The sequence below is a fragment of the Amblyraja radiata genome, chromosome 20 (assembly GCF_010909765.2).
Source record: "Amblyraja radiata isolate CabotCenter1 chromosome 20, sAmbRad1.1.pri, whole genome shotgun sequence".
In the NCBI taxonomy this organism is placed as follows: Eukaryota; Metazoa; Chordata; class Chondrichthyes; order Rajiformes; family Rajidae; genus Amblyraja; species Amblyraja radiata.
In genome coordinates, this window is record NC_045975.1 from 22,375,257 (window position 1) to 22,393,817 (window position 18,561).

At 45.8% G+C, this 18,561-nt stretch overlaps 1 protein-coding gene across 4 annotated transcripts in view; it reads left to right on the forward strand.

The window, feature by feature from the left end:
- The window catches only part of LOC116984701 (non-muscle caldesmon-like), a 168,339-nt gene that overhangs the window by 143,550 nt on the left and 6,228 nt on the right, over positions 1–18,561 (forward strand). For all 4 annotated transcript variants that reach the window (XM_033039017.1, XM_033039016.1, XM_033039014.1 and 1 more), the window contains 2 exons: positions 3,883–3,975; positions 5,747–5,849. In XM_033039017.1, the coding sequence (XP_032894908.1) occupies positions 3,883–3,975; positions 5,747–5,845 (192 nt within the window). In that variant the 3' untranslated portion in view covers positions 5,846–5,849. The remainder of the gene's footprint in view (positions 1–3,882; positions 3,976–5,746; positions 5,850–18,561) is intronic.

Here is an 18,561-nt window from a genome sequence, read left to right on the forward strand (position 1 = left end):
CCTTCAGAACACCAAAGCCAAGGTCAACACTCGCAACAACATCCTGCGCAAACTGGTAAACTCAAAGTGGGGAGCTGATCCACCAACCATCCGTGCAACTGCCCTAGCCCTGTGCTTCTCCACAGCTGAATACGCGTGCTCAAGCTGGAGCCGCTCCCACCACACCAAACTGGTTGACACAGCCCTCAACGACACCTACCGCATTATCACGGGATGCATAAAGACAACGCCAGTCCCGTGCCTCTACGCCCTAGCTGGTATTGCCCCCCCCCCATATCAGACGATCCATCGTCGCCCAAGAAGAGCGGAGAGCACAGGAGATCGATACCAGACACCCCCTGCACGGACACACAGCACCTCCACCCCGACTGAAATCCAGAGCCAGTTTCTTGCAGACAGTCCCACCTCTCCAGACAACCAAAGAAACAGCAAGGACCAACATCTGGAAAGATGAATGGAACCAGCTCAACACACGAGCCCACGACTGGATGGAGAGAGGAATCACTCCGACTGAATGCCTCGCCAGCGGGCACGACCTCCCATGGCCAACCTGGAAGGCCCTCAACAGATTACGAGTGGAGCAGGGGAGGTGCAAAGCACTTATGAAAGCATGGAACTACCAGGCAGAAGACACATGCAGCTGTGGAGCAGTACAGACAATGTCCCACCTACTGGAGTGTGACCACGCCCCCCAGTGCAGCCCCCAGGACCTGGCTGAACCGACCCGACCAGCTGTGACCTGCGCCAGATACTGGCAGAGCGACATCTGAGATTGCAACGGACTCGAAGAAGAAGGAAGGAGATGAGGAGAAATTTCTTTCGTCAGAAGATGGTGAATCTGTGGAATTCTTTGCCACAGGAAGCTGTAGAGGCCAAGTCAGTGGATATTTTTAAGGCAGAGAGATTTTTGATTAGTCAGGTGTCAGAGGTTATGGGGAGAAGGCAGGAGAATGGGGTTAGGAGGGGAGACTGATCAGCCATGATTGAATGGCGGAGTAGACTTGATGGGCCGAATGGCCTAATTCTACTCCTATCACTTAGGACCTTACGACACACACACATACAATCAGAACACAGACATATCCTCACACACACACACACACACAAAACATAGTCAGTCTCTCCCTCTCATACATACAACACACACTCTCTTGCTCTCTCACTCACACTCACCCTCTCTCTCTCCCTCTCTCACACACACGCACACACACACACACAACACTCTCACACACATACACACATACTCATCACCTGATGGTCATAAATTCTTTCAAAATATCTAAGTGAGAATGTTACATTGTGCAATTCAAAGTGCAAAATATTTTGCTTCCAAAAGCAAAACCACAACATAATTTTCAGTTTTGGAAGACTCAATGACCTGAGTCAAAAAGATGAGGTTCATTGCAAATCACCCTTTTGAGGCAGCACAGGAATACAAAATCTGATCCTTCTCATCAGCCCTTTGTGGTGAGCTATTCCAGCTGGAAGTGTTCCCAGTGAAAACCGCCCCACACACAGTGTCAGCCTGGTATGTGGCTGTGGGACAACACCACCCTCTACTGGCCATGTATACAGACTGCAGGTGGACAACCAAGGCAGGTTCTATGGCGATACAAGGAACTGCAGAGGCTCGAATCCTAAGCAAAAGGCGCTTGAGTAACTTTGCGGGTCAGGTAGCATCTGTGGGGGGAATGGATAGGCGATGTTTCGGGTCAGGACCCTTCATCAGGTTGTTTGTTTGTAGTAGGGGATAGAAAGTTAGAAAAGGCACAGTGGTAAAGATGTTACCTTACAGCGCCAGGCACCCGGGTTCAATCCTGACCAGGGGTGCTGTCTGTACGGAGTTTGTACGTTCTCCCTGTGGCCACTTGGGTTTTCTCTGGTTTCTCCGGTTTCCTCCCACATTTCAAAGACGTGCGGGTGTGTAGGTTAATTGGTTTCAGTAAATTGTCCCTGGGTGTAGGTTAGAGCTTGTGTAAGGGTGATTGTGGTCATCGTGGACTCGATGGGCAGAAGGACCTGTAATATTCCCCCCTACCCCCTCCTCTCCTGTCACTAGCCAGCTCCTTTCACCTCTTAACCTCCCACCCCGTCTCCTTCCAACTATCTCCCTCCCTCCAGCTTTACGTTTCACCTCTCTTCCCAGGCACCCCTTTGTCTCCTTTTCATCTCTAGCCTTTATCAAGCAAACCTCTCCCCCCCCCCCCACCCTCAGGTGTATCCACCTATCACTTGCCAGTGCCCCAACCCTCTTCTCTCTTCCACCTTTCTCCTCTCTACTCTTATCAGTCTGGTGTAGGGTCCCGACCTGACAAGTCATCTGTCCATTCCATCCACAGATGCTGCCTGACCCTGAGAGTTCCTCCAGCACTTTGTGCTTTGCTCATGTTCCATAAATAGCTGCCCTTGAAGCCAGAGAGACAGTTGTCAAGAGTAAATTGCATTTCCCATTCCAACAACTGTATTCGATTAGCTTTGGAATCTGATCTTTCTGACTCATTGTGACATTCCTAGAGTTAGCCACGACAGTGCTGACTCTTGCAAATATAGTTTGTTTGATGTAAGAAAAATCCGAATCGAATCCCAGTGGATTAATTTTTTTTGCTTTTCTTTAGTTTAGTTTAGAGATACAGCGCAGAAACGGGTCCTTCGGCCCACCAAGTCTGTGCCAACCAGCCATCACCCTGTATACTAGCACTATCCTCCACACTCGGGACCATTTACAAATCTTACAAAGTCAATTAACCTACAAACCTGTACATCTGTGGGGGGTGGGAGGAAACCAGAGCGCCCAAAGAAAATCTACGCAGTGACGGGGAGAATGTACAAACTCCATACAGACAGCACCCGTGGTCAGGATTGAACCCAGGTCTCTGTCGCTGACAGGCAACAACTCTACCGTTGCGCCACCGTTCTACCCATATCCCAAAATAAATTATCTCCATCAAAACTTCCAAATCGTGCTGGATTAAACAAAGTCATTTTTGCTTTCCTTTCTTCTGTTACTCAACTTCAAATAGTAAAACTAGAAGAGTCATTGAAGCAGCTTTAATGTAGCCCATAATGTAGAGCATTTTAACGATGTGTTACTTCAACATGCTTTAAAATAAAATATCAACTGTCATGGTCTTAGCCCTAAGAGCTAAATCTAACTCTTGAAAACATCTAGTGAATTGGCCTCCACTGCCTGCTGTATTTGCAATAGGTATCGTGATATGAGTTTTAAGTATTTTCTATATTCTGAATGCATGAATGTCCATGAATATATTGGATCTGTCATCAGTTAAACTCCATTAACATATCTGAAGTAGGGTTCCCACCCGTGGGCGGCATGGTGGCGCAGCGGCAGAGTTGCTGTCTTATAGCGCCAGAGATCTGGGCTCGATACTGACTACGTGTGCTGTCTGTACAGAGTTTGTACATTCTCCCCATGACCTGCGTGTGTTTCCTCCCACACTCTAAAGATGTATAGGTTTATAGATTAATTGGCTTCAGTAAAACTGTAAATTGTTCCTGATATGTGTCAGGTAGTGTTAATGTGCAGGGATTACTGGTCGGCGTGGACTTGGGCCAAAGGGCCTGTTATCACGCTGTATCTCTAAAGTATAAAAGTAAAGTCTTAGGGACTTTCTAACTAATGGATCTTGAGTAACTCTTCAAAATAGAGCACAATGCCTTTCATCTTAATGTATCTGAACTATTTCTCCCCTTCTATAACAAAATTAGATGCCTGTTTGCAAAATTTTGAGCCATGGCATTTCGGAAAGTGAAAGACTCAGAGGGTGACACTGCATAGAAACAGGCCCTTTGGCCCAGCGAGTCCACACTGACCATTTCAGATTGTCACAATTCATGTTATATCGTTCATTTGTATTTCTCTAGGAGATTAAGCCCGGGGATGTGAGGAGCAAGAAGAATATTTGGGAAAACAAATCTGATTCCCCTTCATGCAACAAATTATCAAATGCTGGAAAGGTGAGTAAACTATCTATTGCCTTATTTTGGGAGTAGAGTTGAGAGTTACAGTGTGGAAATAAGCCCTACGGCCCACCACTTCCATGCCGACCATCCATCCACCATTCATACTAGTTCTGTGTTATCCCACTTTCTCATCCGTTCTCCACACAGTAGGGACAATTTTACAAATTAGCCTACAAACCTGCACGTCTGTGCATTGTGAGATGAAACCAGAGCACCCAGAGGAAACCCTCGCGGTCACAGGGAGAACGTGCAAACTCCATGCAGACAGCACCCGAGATCTGGATTGAATCCAGTTGCATCTGCATTTAACACACCTTTAACCACAATCGTAGAAACATAGACAATAGGTGCAGCAGTAGGCCATTTGACCCTTCAAGCCAGCACTGCCAGTCAATATGATCATGGCTGATCATCCAAAATCAGTACCCCGTTCCTGCTTTTTCCCCGTATCCCTTGATTCCGTTAGCCCTAAGAGCTAAATCTAACTCTTGAAAACATCCAGTGAATTGGCCTCCACTGCCTTCTGTGGCAGTGAATTCCACCATCCAGAACTAAGCTGGTAAATGTTCATTCCCTGTTTTGTGAAAAGTCCAAAAATGGACCTTAATCACGAGTTGCAACTTCTTTAATTAAATTACCTCTGAAAATAGATTTATTAAATTTTTTATTCAAACGTACGAGCTAAAAGTTCTGAAATCTCCTTTGAGTGGAACTGACTGATGCAAATACATTTTTGGTGAAAATCCAATGTTTTCTCAATGCCACTCTTGTCTGGGTCTCATGACCAGTAGATTATCATCTGTTAGCTGATGGCAACGGCAAACTCACAAACAAATGGCATCAATGTGGCTGCTCCAAGATCCATAATCAATGTAACACTTCATTGCAAAACTACCATTAACTCACCTCCGCTAAATCATTTCCTGCCATTAACAAAACTACCATTAACTCACCTCTGACGTCATTTCCCAAATCACCTCAAATTTCTATGGCTTTCATGGGAATTGTGCAGGGAAGTTATAATTTTAACCATATTATGCTTGGATTGAGATATCCAACATAGAAACAATCCCCCTACAATCCCCTACAAACAAAGTCCACCCACCACGCCCGCCCTACAATCAGTTTGAAAAGTGTCCTTTCCCAAAACGTCACCTATCCATTTTCTTTAGACATGCTGCCTGACCTGCTGAGTTACTCCAGCGTTTTGTGTCTATCTATAGAAACTGGGCCTTCAGCCCATTGAGTCCACACCAACCATCAATCACCCTTTCACACCAGTTCTATGTTATCACACTTTCACATTCTCACCCAGAGTTAGGTTTCTTACTGTCACAGGTATGGTGAAAAGCTTTGTGTTGCAAGCTCTCCAAACAGATCAGATAAATACCATCGACTCAAACTCACGTACAAAAGTACTGGGGGCAATTTACTGAGGGCCAATTAACCTACAACGTGCACACGTCTTTGGGGTGTGGGAGGGAACTGGAGCACCCGGAGAAAACCCACATGGTCACAGGGAGAACGTGCAAACTCCGTACAGAGAGTACCCGAGGTCAGGATCGAACCTGGGTTTCTGGCACTGTGAGGCAGCGGCTCTACCAGCTGAGCCACTGTTAGAATCTTCATCACAAAGATGTATTATTGGAGAAAAAAATCATTCTGAGGCTATTTTAATCTCAATAGCGAATGTTTCTGTGTAATTGTCTCTACAATATGTAGAGCAAGAAAAATAATCCTGTTGTTTCCTTTACTTTTGAATCAGCCGCCAAGTGCAAGGTACAAGTTTGTGGTAACTGGTCACGGCAAATATGAGAAGGTCCCCGTTGCTGATGAAGAGCCCGGTGCTGATGCCAGTAGTTAATCAGGTGAGTGCAATCACACTTGACTTTAAACTTTAGAGATACAGTGCGGAAACAGGACCTTCGGCCCACCAGCGATCACCCTGCCCACTGGCACTTTCCTACAATGTTACCAAAGCCAATTAACCTACAAACCCCGCACGTCTTTGGAGTGTGGGAGGAAGCCGAAGCACCCGGAAGAAACCCACGAGGTGACAGGGAGAACGTGCAAACTCCGTTCAGACAGCACTTGTAGTGAGGATCGAACCCGGACCTCTGGCGCTATAAGACAGCAACTCTGCCGCTGTGCCACCGTGTCTTACTGTGCCATTGATGTCAGCAAGGAGGATTTCAGTTACAATGAACTTTAAATGGTGTGAAAATGCTGCCAACGGGGCTGTTCCTAAACCTAATGGAGTCATAGTCATACAGCGAGGAAACAGGCCCTTCGGCCCAACTAGGCCTTATTGACCAACGTGTCCCATCCACACTAGTCCCATCTGCCTGCATTTTCCGATATCCCTCTAAACCGATCCTATCCATGTAGCTGTCCAAATGTGTTTTACCGTTGTGACAGATAAGGGCGGCACAGAGACATGGTTATCCTATTCTTCATGGCTCTCCCTCAGACCTTTCTTGGGATAAAGTGTGGCCTCTACTCCAACGGAAGTTGACAAGTGAAATAACAATTGGGTTTCTATCTCAGTCACTGGAGAGGAGGTTGGTGCAGCTGGTGGAGCTGCTGCCTCACTGCATTGGTGGTCTGGGTTCCATCCTGACCTCGGGATACTGTCTGTGTGGAGTTTGCACGTTTGCACTGGCATATACACCAGTATCTGGCCATCGACCGGTCAGACTCTGACGCATTTTATGGTTTGAGCGAAACAGAGAAAGTTGCAGTAGTTGAATGGGTCAGGTGGCATCTGTGGTGGGAATGGACAGGTGACATTTCAGGTCTGTTCCCTTCTTTAGACAGACAGTCCACATTTTGGCTCGGACCCTTCTTCATATTTCACGAGAGGAATAGATCGGGTAGACACAAATGATCTTGCCCAGAGTAGGAGAATCAAGAACCAGAGAACATAGGTTTAAGGTGATGGGGGGGTGGAATTTACAGTCTGACATATGAAATCTCCAAACTCATTAGCTCTTCCAAACCCACTACCTGCTCACTCGACCCTCTCCCCACTCCCCTGCTGAAGTCCTGCCTCCCCGTTCTCTGCCCCTACCTCATTAATCTCTTCAACTCCTCATTGTCCCAAGGAATTGTCCCCTCTGCTTTCAAAACTGCTGCTGTCACTCCAATCTTAAAGAAACCTGGTCTTGATCCCTCCTCTCTCATTAACTACTGCCCAATCTCAAACCTCCCCTTTCTTTCAAAAACCCTGGAGCATATAGTCGCGTCACAACTTCATTCCCACCTCCTCGCGTATAACCTATTCGAACCCCTCCAATCTGGATTTCGCCCCCTCCATAGCACAGAAACTGCTCTCCTCAAAGTCCTCAACGACCTCCTCACCTCTGCTGACACTGGTTCCCTCAACATCCTCATCCTCCTCGACCTGAGTGCGGCCTTCGATACCGTGAACCATAACATCCTGCTTACCAGACTTGGGGACCTTGGCATTGAAGGTTCTGCACTCAGCTGGCTCCGTTCCTACCTTTCCAACCGATCCCACCATCTCTCTCCATAACCACACATCTGCTACAGCCACTGTCACTCAAGGCGTTCCCCAAGGCTTTGTTCTCGATCCCCTCCTCTTCATCATCTACATCCTCCCCCTTGGTCATATACTCCGTCACTTCAAACTGGACTTCCATTGCTATGCTGATGACACCCAGATCTATCTCAGCACCAAGTCCCCCCACCACCCCCCTCTCTCCCATATCAACTCCTGCCTGTCAGCCATCAAATCTTGGATGCAACTCAACTTCCTTAAATTAAACAGTAACAAAACAGAATTTCTCCTCATTGGCTCCAAATCAACACTTACCAAAATTAACAACCCCACTCTCACTATTGACGGCACCACTGTCTCCCCATCTCCTCAGGCCCGCAACCTTGGCGTGATCTTTGACTCAACCCTCTCCCTTGAGCCTCACGCTGTCGTCAATGTTGTCAAAACATCATTTTTTCACCTCCGCAACATTGCCAAAATCAGACCCTCTCTCACACCCCCCGCTGCTGAAAGACTCATCCATGCCTTCATCTCCTCCCGACTGGACTACTGTAACTCTCTTCTCTTTGGCATTAATTCCAGCAACATCAACCGACTCCAACTGGTCCAGAATGCAGCCGCCCGACTCATTACCCACACCAAATCCTGGCACCACATCACCCCAGTCCTCAAAGAACTTCACTGGCTTCATTTCCCACCGGATCATCTAAAAATCCTGGTCCTCACCTACAAAGCCCTCAACCACTTGGCCCCCCCTTATCTCACTGACCTCCTCTCCCCCTACCAACCCTCATGGTCCCTCAGATCCATTTCAGCCGGTCTCCTCTCCATTCTGAAATCCAACCTCTGCACTTTTGGAGACAGAGCCTTCTCCAGGGCAGCTCCCAGGCTCTGGAACTCCCTCCCGCAATTGATCCGAACTTCTGAGTCCCTCACCATCTTCCAGTCCCGCCTCAAGACCCATCTCTGCACCTCTGCATACCCTTAGTCCCATGTCCCCCTCCCCTTTGCATCTCTGTCTTACTGCTCTATTTTGTTTTGTTCTTGACTCACCATGTAAAGCGACTTTGAGTCCTTGAAAAGCGCTATACAAATAAAACGTATTATTATTATTATTATTATTATTATTATTATTATTATATGCTTTGTTGGTTATCATGGATTTGTTGTCAGGAGTAGGTTGGGCCAGGTTGGACAACTATTTGTCCTTGGTTAGACCGAAATAGTTTTAATACATCTGCTGTATTCACCTGGACATACAGAACTTATTTAAGAAAAAGACACAGAGTGCTGGAGTACTCAGCCAGCATAGAACGTTCATCTCCGGAGAACGTGGATGGGCGGCATAGTGGTAGAGTTGGTGCCAGAGACCCGGGTTCGATCGTGACTACAGCTGCTGTCTGTATGGAGTTTGTACGCTCTCCCCGTAACTATGCAGATTTTCTCCAGGTACTCCAGCCTCAGCCTTGGACTGAAGAATTTTGAGGTGTTCTTGAGTATCATCATGTTGCAATTGAGAGACGCAAGGAACTGCAGATGCTGGAATAGTATGTAAAAGTCAAAGTGCTGGAGGAGCTCGGCGGATCAGGCAGCATCTGTGGAGGATACGGATAGGTGGGAAAAGAGTCTGCACCTGAAACGCCTCTGTCCATTTCCCTCCACAGGTGCTGCCTTGACCTGCTGAGTTCCTCCAGCAATGTTGCATTTGGCACCAGAAAGCCGATACCAGTTTAGGAGTCTGATGAAGGGCCTGCATCACCGTGCTGCCTTATTTACAATAGGTTTTGTAGTCCAACATCATTGTTGCACAGCCAACAGTCCGGGGCAGCACAGTGGCGCAAATGGTAGAGTGGCTGCCTTCCAGCGCCAGAGACCCGGGTTCCATGCTGACCTCGGGTGCTATCTGTACGGAGTTTGTCCATTCCCTATGTGACCGCGTGGGATTTCTCCGGGCGCACTGGTTTCCTCCCACACTCCAAAGACATACAGGTTTGTAGGTTATTTGGTTTTGTGGGCCGAAGGGCATATTTCCACGCTGTATCTCTAAAGTCTGCATCTCTAAAGTCTGTGTCTCTACAATCTAACGTCTAAAGCCATCAGTTCCTTCATATGAAATGTTACCCAGTTTAGAGGTTGTTGATTCTCTAGTCATTATCTGGCTGGTCTGCCCGCTAGATTAGGGGTATACAATTACTGATGGAAACTGTCAGAATTAAGAGCCGTTGTCGATCGGACCTAACTGTCTTTTGTTTGTCAAGTTATCCAAAAGAAATGTGTGTTGTGGCTTTAGAGTGATTCATGAGCGGAATGCATGCACAGATCCGGCAGTTCAGCAGTCGATAATGCAACAGAGGAATTAGCAAAGACGACATGCCTGGGATACGCAAGTTATGTGGAATTCAGCCCTATGTATAGATTCGTGCATCTGGGGCATATTTCTTCCTCACTTATTTATAGGATTGTGCTGGTCAAAGCAACATTTTAAAGCAGTCTGCTCCTTTTACACTGCCTCTATCCTTCTGGATTCCTTGTTTAAAAAACCCAATACTGATTTCCAACTTGGTACTGTCATTTTCTTAATATTAAAGCAGGAAGAATAGATAATCAAAGAACTGCTGACAAAATGTGTAGGAAAGAACTGCAGATGCTTGTTTAAATCGAAGGTAGACACGAAATGCTGGAGTAACTCAGCGGGACAGGCAGCATCTCTGGAGAGAAGGAATGGGTGACGTTTCGGCTCGAGACTCTCAGTCTGAAGAAGGGTCTCGACCCGAAACATCACCCATTCCTTCTCTCCAGAGATGCCGCCTGTCCCGCTGAGTTAATCCTGCATTTTGTGCCGACCAAAGAACTGCAGATGCCGGTTTACAAACAAAAGGCACAATGTACTGGAGTAACTCTGCATCTCTGGAGAACATGGATTGGTGACGTTTTGGGTCAGGATCCTTCTTCAAGCTGATGTTGGGGTGGGGGGATGTGATTGGAGAAAGCTGAAAGAGAAGAGAGGCAGGACAACGCATGTAGGGAAAGAATGGATTGTCAAAGTGGATTCACAGAGCAGACACAAAGAACTGCAGATGCTGGTGTACAAAAAATAGATGGACAGTGCTGGAGTAACTCAACAGGTCAGACTGAATCTCTGGAGGACATCTCTGAAGAAGGGTCCCGACAAAGATCACGTATCCATGTTCTCCAGGGTTGCTACCTAACACGCTGAGTTACTCCAGCATTTTACTTCGGAGTCACGTGAGTGACTACGTGAAGAAGCCCGCCACGACGTATGCATGTCATTAGAATTTGTGTCCAATATATTTACCAAAAACAAAAAAGATGGTGGTTATCGCATCATCATAGATCTGACAAAATGGAAACCTTTGTTACTGCTAAACAATTAATTTCCAAAGGTTACTTCATGGCCAGCATCGATTTAAAAGATGCTTACTATTCAGTGCCTATACGAGGTGACCACAGATGTTACTTAAAATTCAACTGGATGGGCAACTCTGGCAGTATAAAGCACTGCCAAATGGTTTATCATCAGCTCCAGGCTGTTCACAAAATTTTGAAACCAGCCCTAGCGTTTCTACGGAAACGTAAACACATGGTCATGGCATATTTAGATGACATACTCATTGTGGGCAAATCTTTGGAATTGGCCAAACAAACTGTAACAGCCACAAAACAGTTATTTGAAAAACTGGGATTTATTATCCATCCAGTTAAATCTAAACTAACGCCTTCCACTACTATGGACTATTTGGGGTTCACCATTGACTCAGTTCACATGTCGGTGACTCTGCCTAAGGGAAAGGCTAGAGATTTAATAGAGGCTTGCAATAACCTCATTGACATCAGCAAACCATCCATCAGATTGGTAGCAAAAGTAATTGGCAAAATGGTGGCTGCCTTTCCAGCCACATAATTTGGACCTCTACATTACCAAAACTTACAGAGAGCAAAAATACAAGCACTCAAAATCAATGCAGGTAACTTTGACAGACCTATGAAACTACCTATCAAGCTAAAATGGAACTAAAATGGTGGATAGATAACATCTGGCTTTGTTCCAATCCAATCATTGTCAGTAACCCTTCCATGGTACTACAAACTGATGCCAGTGCACTTGGGTGGGGAGCCACCAATACCATCACCAGCTGTGGAGGTAGATGGACTGCTCAGGGGGCATCATTATTACTCACACTGGGCATAAACTACCTGGAAATGTTGGGTGCATTCCATGGCCTAAAGTCATATTGTACTGGGTCATATGACCAGCATGTTAGACTACAGATAGACAATACCACCGTGGTAGCATACATTAACCACATGGGTGGAAACAAATCGACATCATGTGACAATCTGGCTAATACAATTTGGCAATGGTGTATCCAGAGAGATATTTGGATATCAGCCACTTACCTACCAGGAAGACTAAATTTAGTGGCAGACACCAGGTCACGCAAATTTAATGAAAACACCGAATGGATGTTGAATAAAAAAGTGTTCAAAGTATTTGAACACTTTGTCTACTCCACTTGAATAAAAAAGTATTTGCTGATATTACAGCAAAATATGGAACACCAGATATCGATCTATTCGCATCCAGACTTAACCACCAGTTATCAAATTATGTTTCATGGGAACCAGACCCTGGGGCAGCGGCAACAGATGCATTTTCGCTGCATTGGAGGGAAATTGTTTATTTACGCATTCCCACCTTTCTGCCTCATCAGTCGGGTATTAAGGAAAATACAACAAGACTCTGCGTCTGGTATTTTGGTAGTACCCGATTGGCCTACTCAACCATGGTACCCAGTGGTATTAAACATGGTATTAGAACCATGTATCACCATCCCACATAGACCAGATTTATTGCTACATCCCTTAACAAGGGATAGCCACCCATGCCATAACCATTTGAACTTATTAATTTGTAGAGTTTAAAAACACCTCTACTACAACTGGGACTGACGGACCGAACAGTGAACATGATCTCGGCGGTCCAAAGACAGTCAACCAAAAAACAGTATCTGGTCTATATCAGGAAGTGGGCGATGCACTGCCATAAAAACAACATCACCTACAGAAACATGAACATCCCGTCTGTTCTGGAATATCTGGCAGGCCTCCACTATGATGAGGGGCTCAGTTATAGTGCCATCAACTGCGCCAGAAGTGCCCTATCGACTTACCTATGGCAGGGGACAGAGCGTTACTCTGTTGGGACTCACCCACTGGTAACAAAACTTATGAGGGGAATTTTTAATACTAATCCCCCAAGAACCAGGTACTCCCAAATATGGGATGTAAGTATTGTCCTGAAGATGCTCAGGAATTGGTCTCCAGCAACAGCTCTGTCCCTACACAGACTGACATTAAAAACAGTCATGCTAATGGCATTGGTCACGGCACAGAGGGTACAGTCACTGCATAGACTAAGACTGGACAACATGACTTCCTCAACAGAAAATATTACGTTTCATATCTATGAGTTAGTAAGCAGAACAGACAGGGATCAGCAGGCCTCAATATACAATTTAGGTCATACCCAACAGATGACCGTCTGTGTATAATAAGACATCTGTCGTAATACATGGAGAAAACGAAAATCCTAAGAGGCAATGAGAAGGCACTTTTTGGTCAGCCACAAGCAACCACACAAAAGAGTGATGGTCCAGACCATCTCAAGATGGCTGAAACAGGTGCTAACACAGGCAGGGGTGGATACTAATATTTTTAAATCTCATTCCACCAGGGCTGCAGTTACATCGGCAGCGATACAGTTGGATGTACCAATGGACCAAATCCTCAAGGCAGCAGGATGGTCAGGGGAAAAAACATTCCAATTATTTTACAACAAACCAGTAATGAAACCTGGAACGTTTGCAGAAACAATTTTAAATTCTGTAAATTCATTTAAACCCATAAAAAGGGGTTATAAATTTGTGTTAATAAATGTTATGATTTCAATGTCGAATTCATGTCCAAATTATGTTAACACAATTCCTCCTACAGTCATCAAGGCAGACGTGATGCATGGACTCGTTTCCACGGCATGAAATCACAGAGCTTTAAAATCTTCACGTAGTCACTCACGTGACTCCGAAGTAAAATAGTAAGATTAAATGAGAACTTACCAGTTTGAAGTTTGATCTGTATTTTATGAGGAGTTACGATGAGGGATTACGTGCCCTCCGCTCCCACCCTTGATCATATACTTAACTGGTATCTCTTCTCTAATCTTACTATGTTTAGTCATTACAGTTATCTGTGATTTCACACCGCTGCTTTGAAGAATGACACGCATGCGTCGTGGCGGGCTTCTTCACGTAATCCCTCATCGTAACTCCTCATAAAATACAGATCAAACTTCAAACTGGTAAGATCTCGTTTAATCTTACTATTTTGTGTCCTTGATACATAGTCATACAGCCCTTCAGCCCAGCTTGTTCATGCCGGCCAAGTTATCCCATCTACATTGGTCCCACCTGCCTTTGTTTGGCCCATGTCCCTCTAAATCTTTCCTATCCATGCACCTGTCCAAATGTTTTTTAAATGATTTGTTTGTTTTATGGATCCATTTCAGCATTCCAATGGTCTTCCATGTAATTGGGGACAACCAAGTAATATATGTTTCTGCGTTTTTTGCTTCTGCCCCCAGTTGACTCTCCTCTTGCGTATTTGAGTAACTTCCAGGTCTTATTGCTTGAAATTATACGTGGAAGGACTCACTGCCACAGACAATATTTTGAGCCAACACTACCTGAGGGATCCAGTTGAATTCTCAATCCATTCTGGTGCAATCAATAGAGTGAATGTGAGAATCAAGAACCAGTGGACATCGGGGGTTTAAGATGAGATGGGAAAAGATTTAATCGGGACCCGAGTGGGTATATGGAACGAGCTGCCAGAGGAAGTAGTTGAAGCAGGTACTATAACAACATGTGGACAAATGGGACTAGCTTAGATGGGGCATATTGGTCAGCATGGACAAGTTGGACAGAAAGGTCTGTTTCCATGCTGAATGACTATGACTCAATGTTAGACTTTCGAGAGACAGCGTGGAAACAGGCCTTCAGCGCACTGAGTCCATGCCGACCAGCGATCACCCCATACACTAGCATTGTCCTACATACTAGGGACAATTTTTACTGAAGCCAATTGACCTACAAACTTGCACTTCTTTGGGATGTGGGAGGGAATTGGAGCACATGGAGAAAACCTATGCGCTTACTGGGAGAACGTGCAAACTCCATACAGACAGCACCCATCATCAGGATTGAACCCAGGTCTCTGGCGCTGTAAGGCAGTAACTCTACCGCTGTGCCACCAAGGGGCATCTTGTTAGCATGGACAAGTTTGGGCCGAGAGGCCTGTTTCAATGTTGCTTGACTCTGATTCTCTGTTGCTGTTTCTTTGCATTTGAAATATAATTTAAACATACTAGATGTGTTACTGAACAACAAGGGATTAATGACTAATAACTGGGTAACATCTGTTGAGTGATGATGAAAGAACAGGAAGTACCTGTTCCCAATTTCCTCAGAACTTCCTGTTTTACTTCGAAAGCTGCTTTGATGATAAACTTGCATTGAAACCAGCGAATTACAGAATTGAAACCCTAATACAAGTTATAGAAGTAAGCTTCATCATTAACAAGATTTATGTTGTCAAGTATCCATCATATTTATATTTTGTTTTCATGCTGTCCATGATCAGACCAACTTCCAAGAATATTCTCCAGTAAATGAAAAAGCAACTGGCGGCCAAATTAAAGTGCGGTTTTATTTTTGTGCTCTATGTTGGGCTGTCAACCAATATTTCAGACCTCAAATGGATATCCTCAAGCTGTTTCTTTTAAAAATAAATCCCCAAATTGCTGCACGCAAGCGTGATTATTCGAGGCACCCCAATGCAATTTATTTTTCGTTTGAGCAGTGGAGTAACAGTTCCAAGAATGATGACACACCACCAGCTCTTGGTTTAACTCCATCCGCTGCTTCTGGCAACAGTTCCCCTGCCGCGCCCTGCGTTCTACACTCCCTCCGCCATGTGCTGGCACCAGCAGGCTCTCGCTCTGTCTCTCCCACATCTCCCTCCAGGCCTCACTCACCCAGACCTGCAATGGACCCCAGCTTTACTTCATTCTACAAGATCCGCGAGGCTGAAGAAGGGTCACCTGTCCATGGTCTCCGGAGATGCTGCATGACCCGCTGAGTTGTTCCAGCACTTTGTGTCTTTCTTTGATAAACCAACATCTGCAGTTCTTTTTTTTTTACATTAGTGGCTTCTATCCATACAGTCCCTCATCTCTCACGGTCCTATCAGAACTAATTGAAAAACTTGCGTGCAAAATTTGGGGACACAATAGGAACTGCTGTTTATATATAGAATAGTCGGCAAATGAACGATAAAATATATTTTTGTCATTGGATTGAACACCCTTAATAGATATAAATGCTGCCATCTCAGTTCTGGTGGAAATGTTCTTCACACTTGATCTGTTGTAAATATCCATCCACTTGTGAACTCCTTCAGTTTTTAACTTTGAATCTCATCTAGCAAGTTCAGGCACTGTGGAAGTTATTTTATCTTCTGCAGATGATTTGAAAAATGATTGATATTTCATTATTCCTCCATTATGCACTTCTCATTTCATTCATTGGCAAGGACTCTCTGGTAAAGGAAATAAGGTGAAGTATTTAAAGAACTGTTGATCCATCATTCCTTTAGTTAAAGTTTACAGTTTTAGTTTAATTTAATATTGTCCTGTGTTCAGTGAAAAGATTTTCTGTTTCATGTTATCCAGTCAGCTAAAAGACTATACAGGTACACAACCTTTTATCCGAAAGCCTTGGGACCAGACACTTCTCGGATTTCCGAATTTTTCGGATTTCGGAATGGAAGGTTTTTAGCGTAGATTTTAACGGGTGGCTCAGTGGTAGAGTGCTCGGCTCGTGGCGGCAAGGTCGCGAGTTTGCGCCTCGATCCCGGCAGTTACTCGGTGAGGGAGGTAGCGCGGGCGGCTGGGAAAGTCTGGAGCGGCTGCCTCCTCCCCGGAGACCGGGGGCACTCATAGCCCTCAGGCCGCGCCGGTTGGAGCTCCGACCCCGGCGAAATCGATCCCTGGCTCCGCGGCTCCAAATCCAGCGCCGCCCGCGGCCCGATGCCCGCAGCCCCAGCTCCGCGATGTTGGGAGTTGGCGGCGGCGCAGCGCTGGGATACCAGCGGGGAGCAGGCAATGCCTTACCGGGTCGCCGTGCTGTGGCCGACGACTCCCAACATCGCGGAGCTGGGGCTGCGGGCGGCGCTAGATTTCGAGCGCCGTGGAGCCAGGGATTGAGTTCGCCGGGGTCCAACCGCCGCTCCATTTTCAATGGTAGGCTGCGAGGACGGGGCGAAGAAGCAGCTTGGAGGGATGCTGCCTCTCCAACCAGGTAGGGGACTAAGAATTAAAGTTTCTTCCCCCCACCACTCTCCCCCCCCCCCCCCCAGTAGCTACAGTAGTACAGACCTGGGTTGACCGTGGGTCGTTTCGGGTCAAGTTTGGCGCCAAACGCGAGCTTTGGTGTGCAGACGACATCCTGGGAAAAATGTCCGGTTTTCGGAGCTTTTCGGTTTCCGGAATTTCGGATAAAAGGTTGTGCACCTGTACATGATTACAATCAAGCTGTCTACAGTGTACAGATGCAAGATAAAGGGTATAACATTTAGTGTAAAATAAAGTCCAGTAAAGTCCAATTAAAGATAGTTGAAGGTCTCCGATGAGGTTGGAAGGTCAGGAACACTCCCTAGTTGGCGGGAGGATGGTTCAGTTGCCTGATGACAGCTGGGAAAATCTGTCCCTGAATCAGGAGGTATGTGTTTTCAAACTTTTGTACCTCTTGCCTGATGGGAGAGGGGAGAAGAGGGAATACTGGGGGGAGACTATTCCTTGATTATGCTGGTGGCCTTGCCGAGGCAGCATTAAGTGTAGATGGAGTCAATGGAAGGGAGGTTGGTTTGTGTGATGGTCTGGGCTGCGTCCACAACTCTCTGCAATTTCTTGCGGCCTTGGATGGAGCTGCTTCCAAACCATGTTGTGATGCATCCCGATAAAATGCTTTCTACAGCGCATCATTCTGCACATTATATTGCATTTTATAAAAATGAAATAATGCTGCATAAAGAAAAGTAATTTTGGGTTGTGAGAGTTTCTGCCTACTGTTGAGACGAACAGCTTCAATTATGCAAGGTGAGCTGCTTGCTGCATCAAACTTCTCTCCAAAATGTCCCGCCAGGTCACTGCACCATCAGGGAATCCAAATGTCTAATTCCTCCTCTATCTGGATACATTCAATGTGTTTTTTGTAGCTGCCTTGTGGTAGTGCTCATATGCACAACAGTACATATGGGCTGAGATAAGGTTGTGTGTAAGGACTTGTAATATGGTCATAGAGTCATACACCGTAGAAACAGGCCCTTCGGCCCAACTTGCCCACGCTGACCAACATGTCCCATCTACATTAGTCTCACCTGCTCGTGTTTGGCTCATATCCCTCTAAACCTATCCTATCCACGTACTTGACAAGATGTTTTTTTAAACATTGTGATAGTACAGGCCTCAACTACCTCCTCTGGCAGCTCATTCCATATACCTACCACCTGTAAGAAAGTAGCCCATCAGGTTCCAATTAAATCTTTCCCCCCTCACCTTAAACTTATGTCCTCTAGTTTTTGATTCCTAATACTCTGGGTAAAAGACTCTGTGTATTCACCCAATATATGATCTTTTACACCTCTACAAGATCACCCTTCAACCTCCTGCATTCCACGGAATAAACTCCTAGCCTGCCCAACCTTTCCCGATAGTTCAGACCCTCGAGCATCCCAAAGATGCATGGGTTTGTAGGTGAAATGCCCTCTGTAAATTGCTCCTAGTGAGCAGGGAGTGGACGTGAAAGTGGGATAACGTAGATCTAATGTGAACGAGTGATCGATGGTTGGCGTGGACTCGGTGTGCCGTGTCTTTCAATCAATCGACCGATCATTCGATCAGTCATTCAATCGATCAATCATTC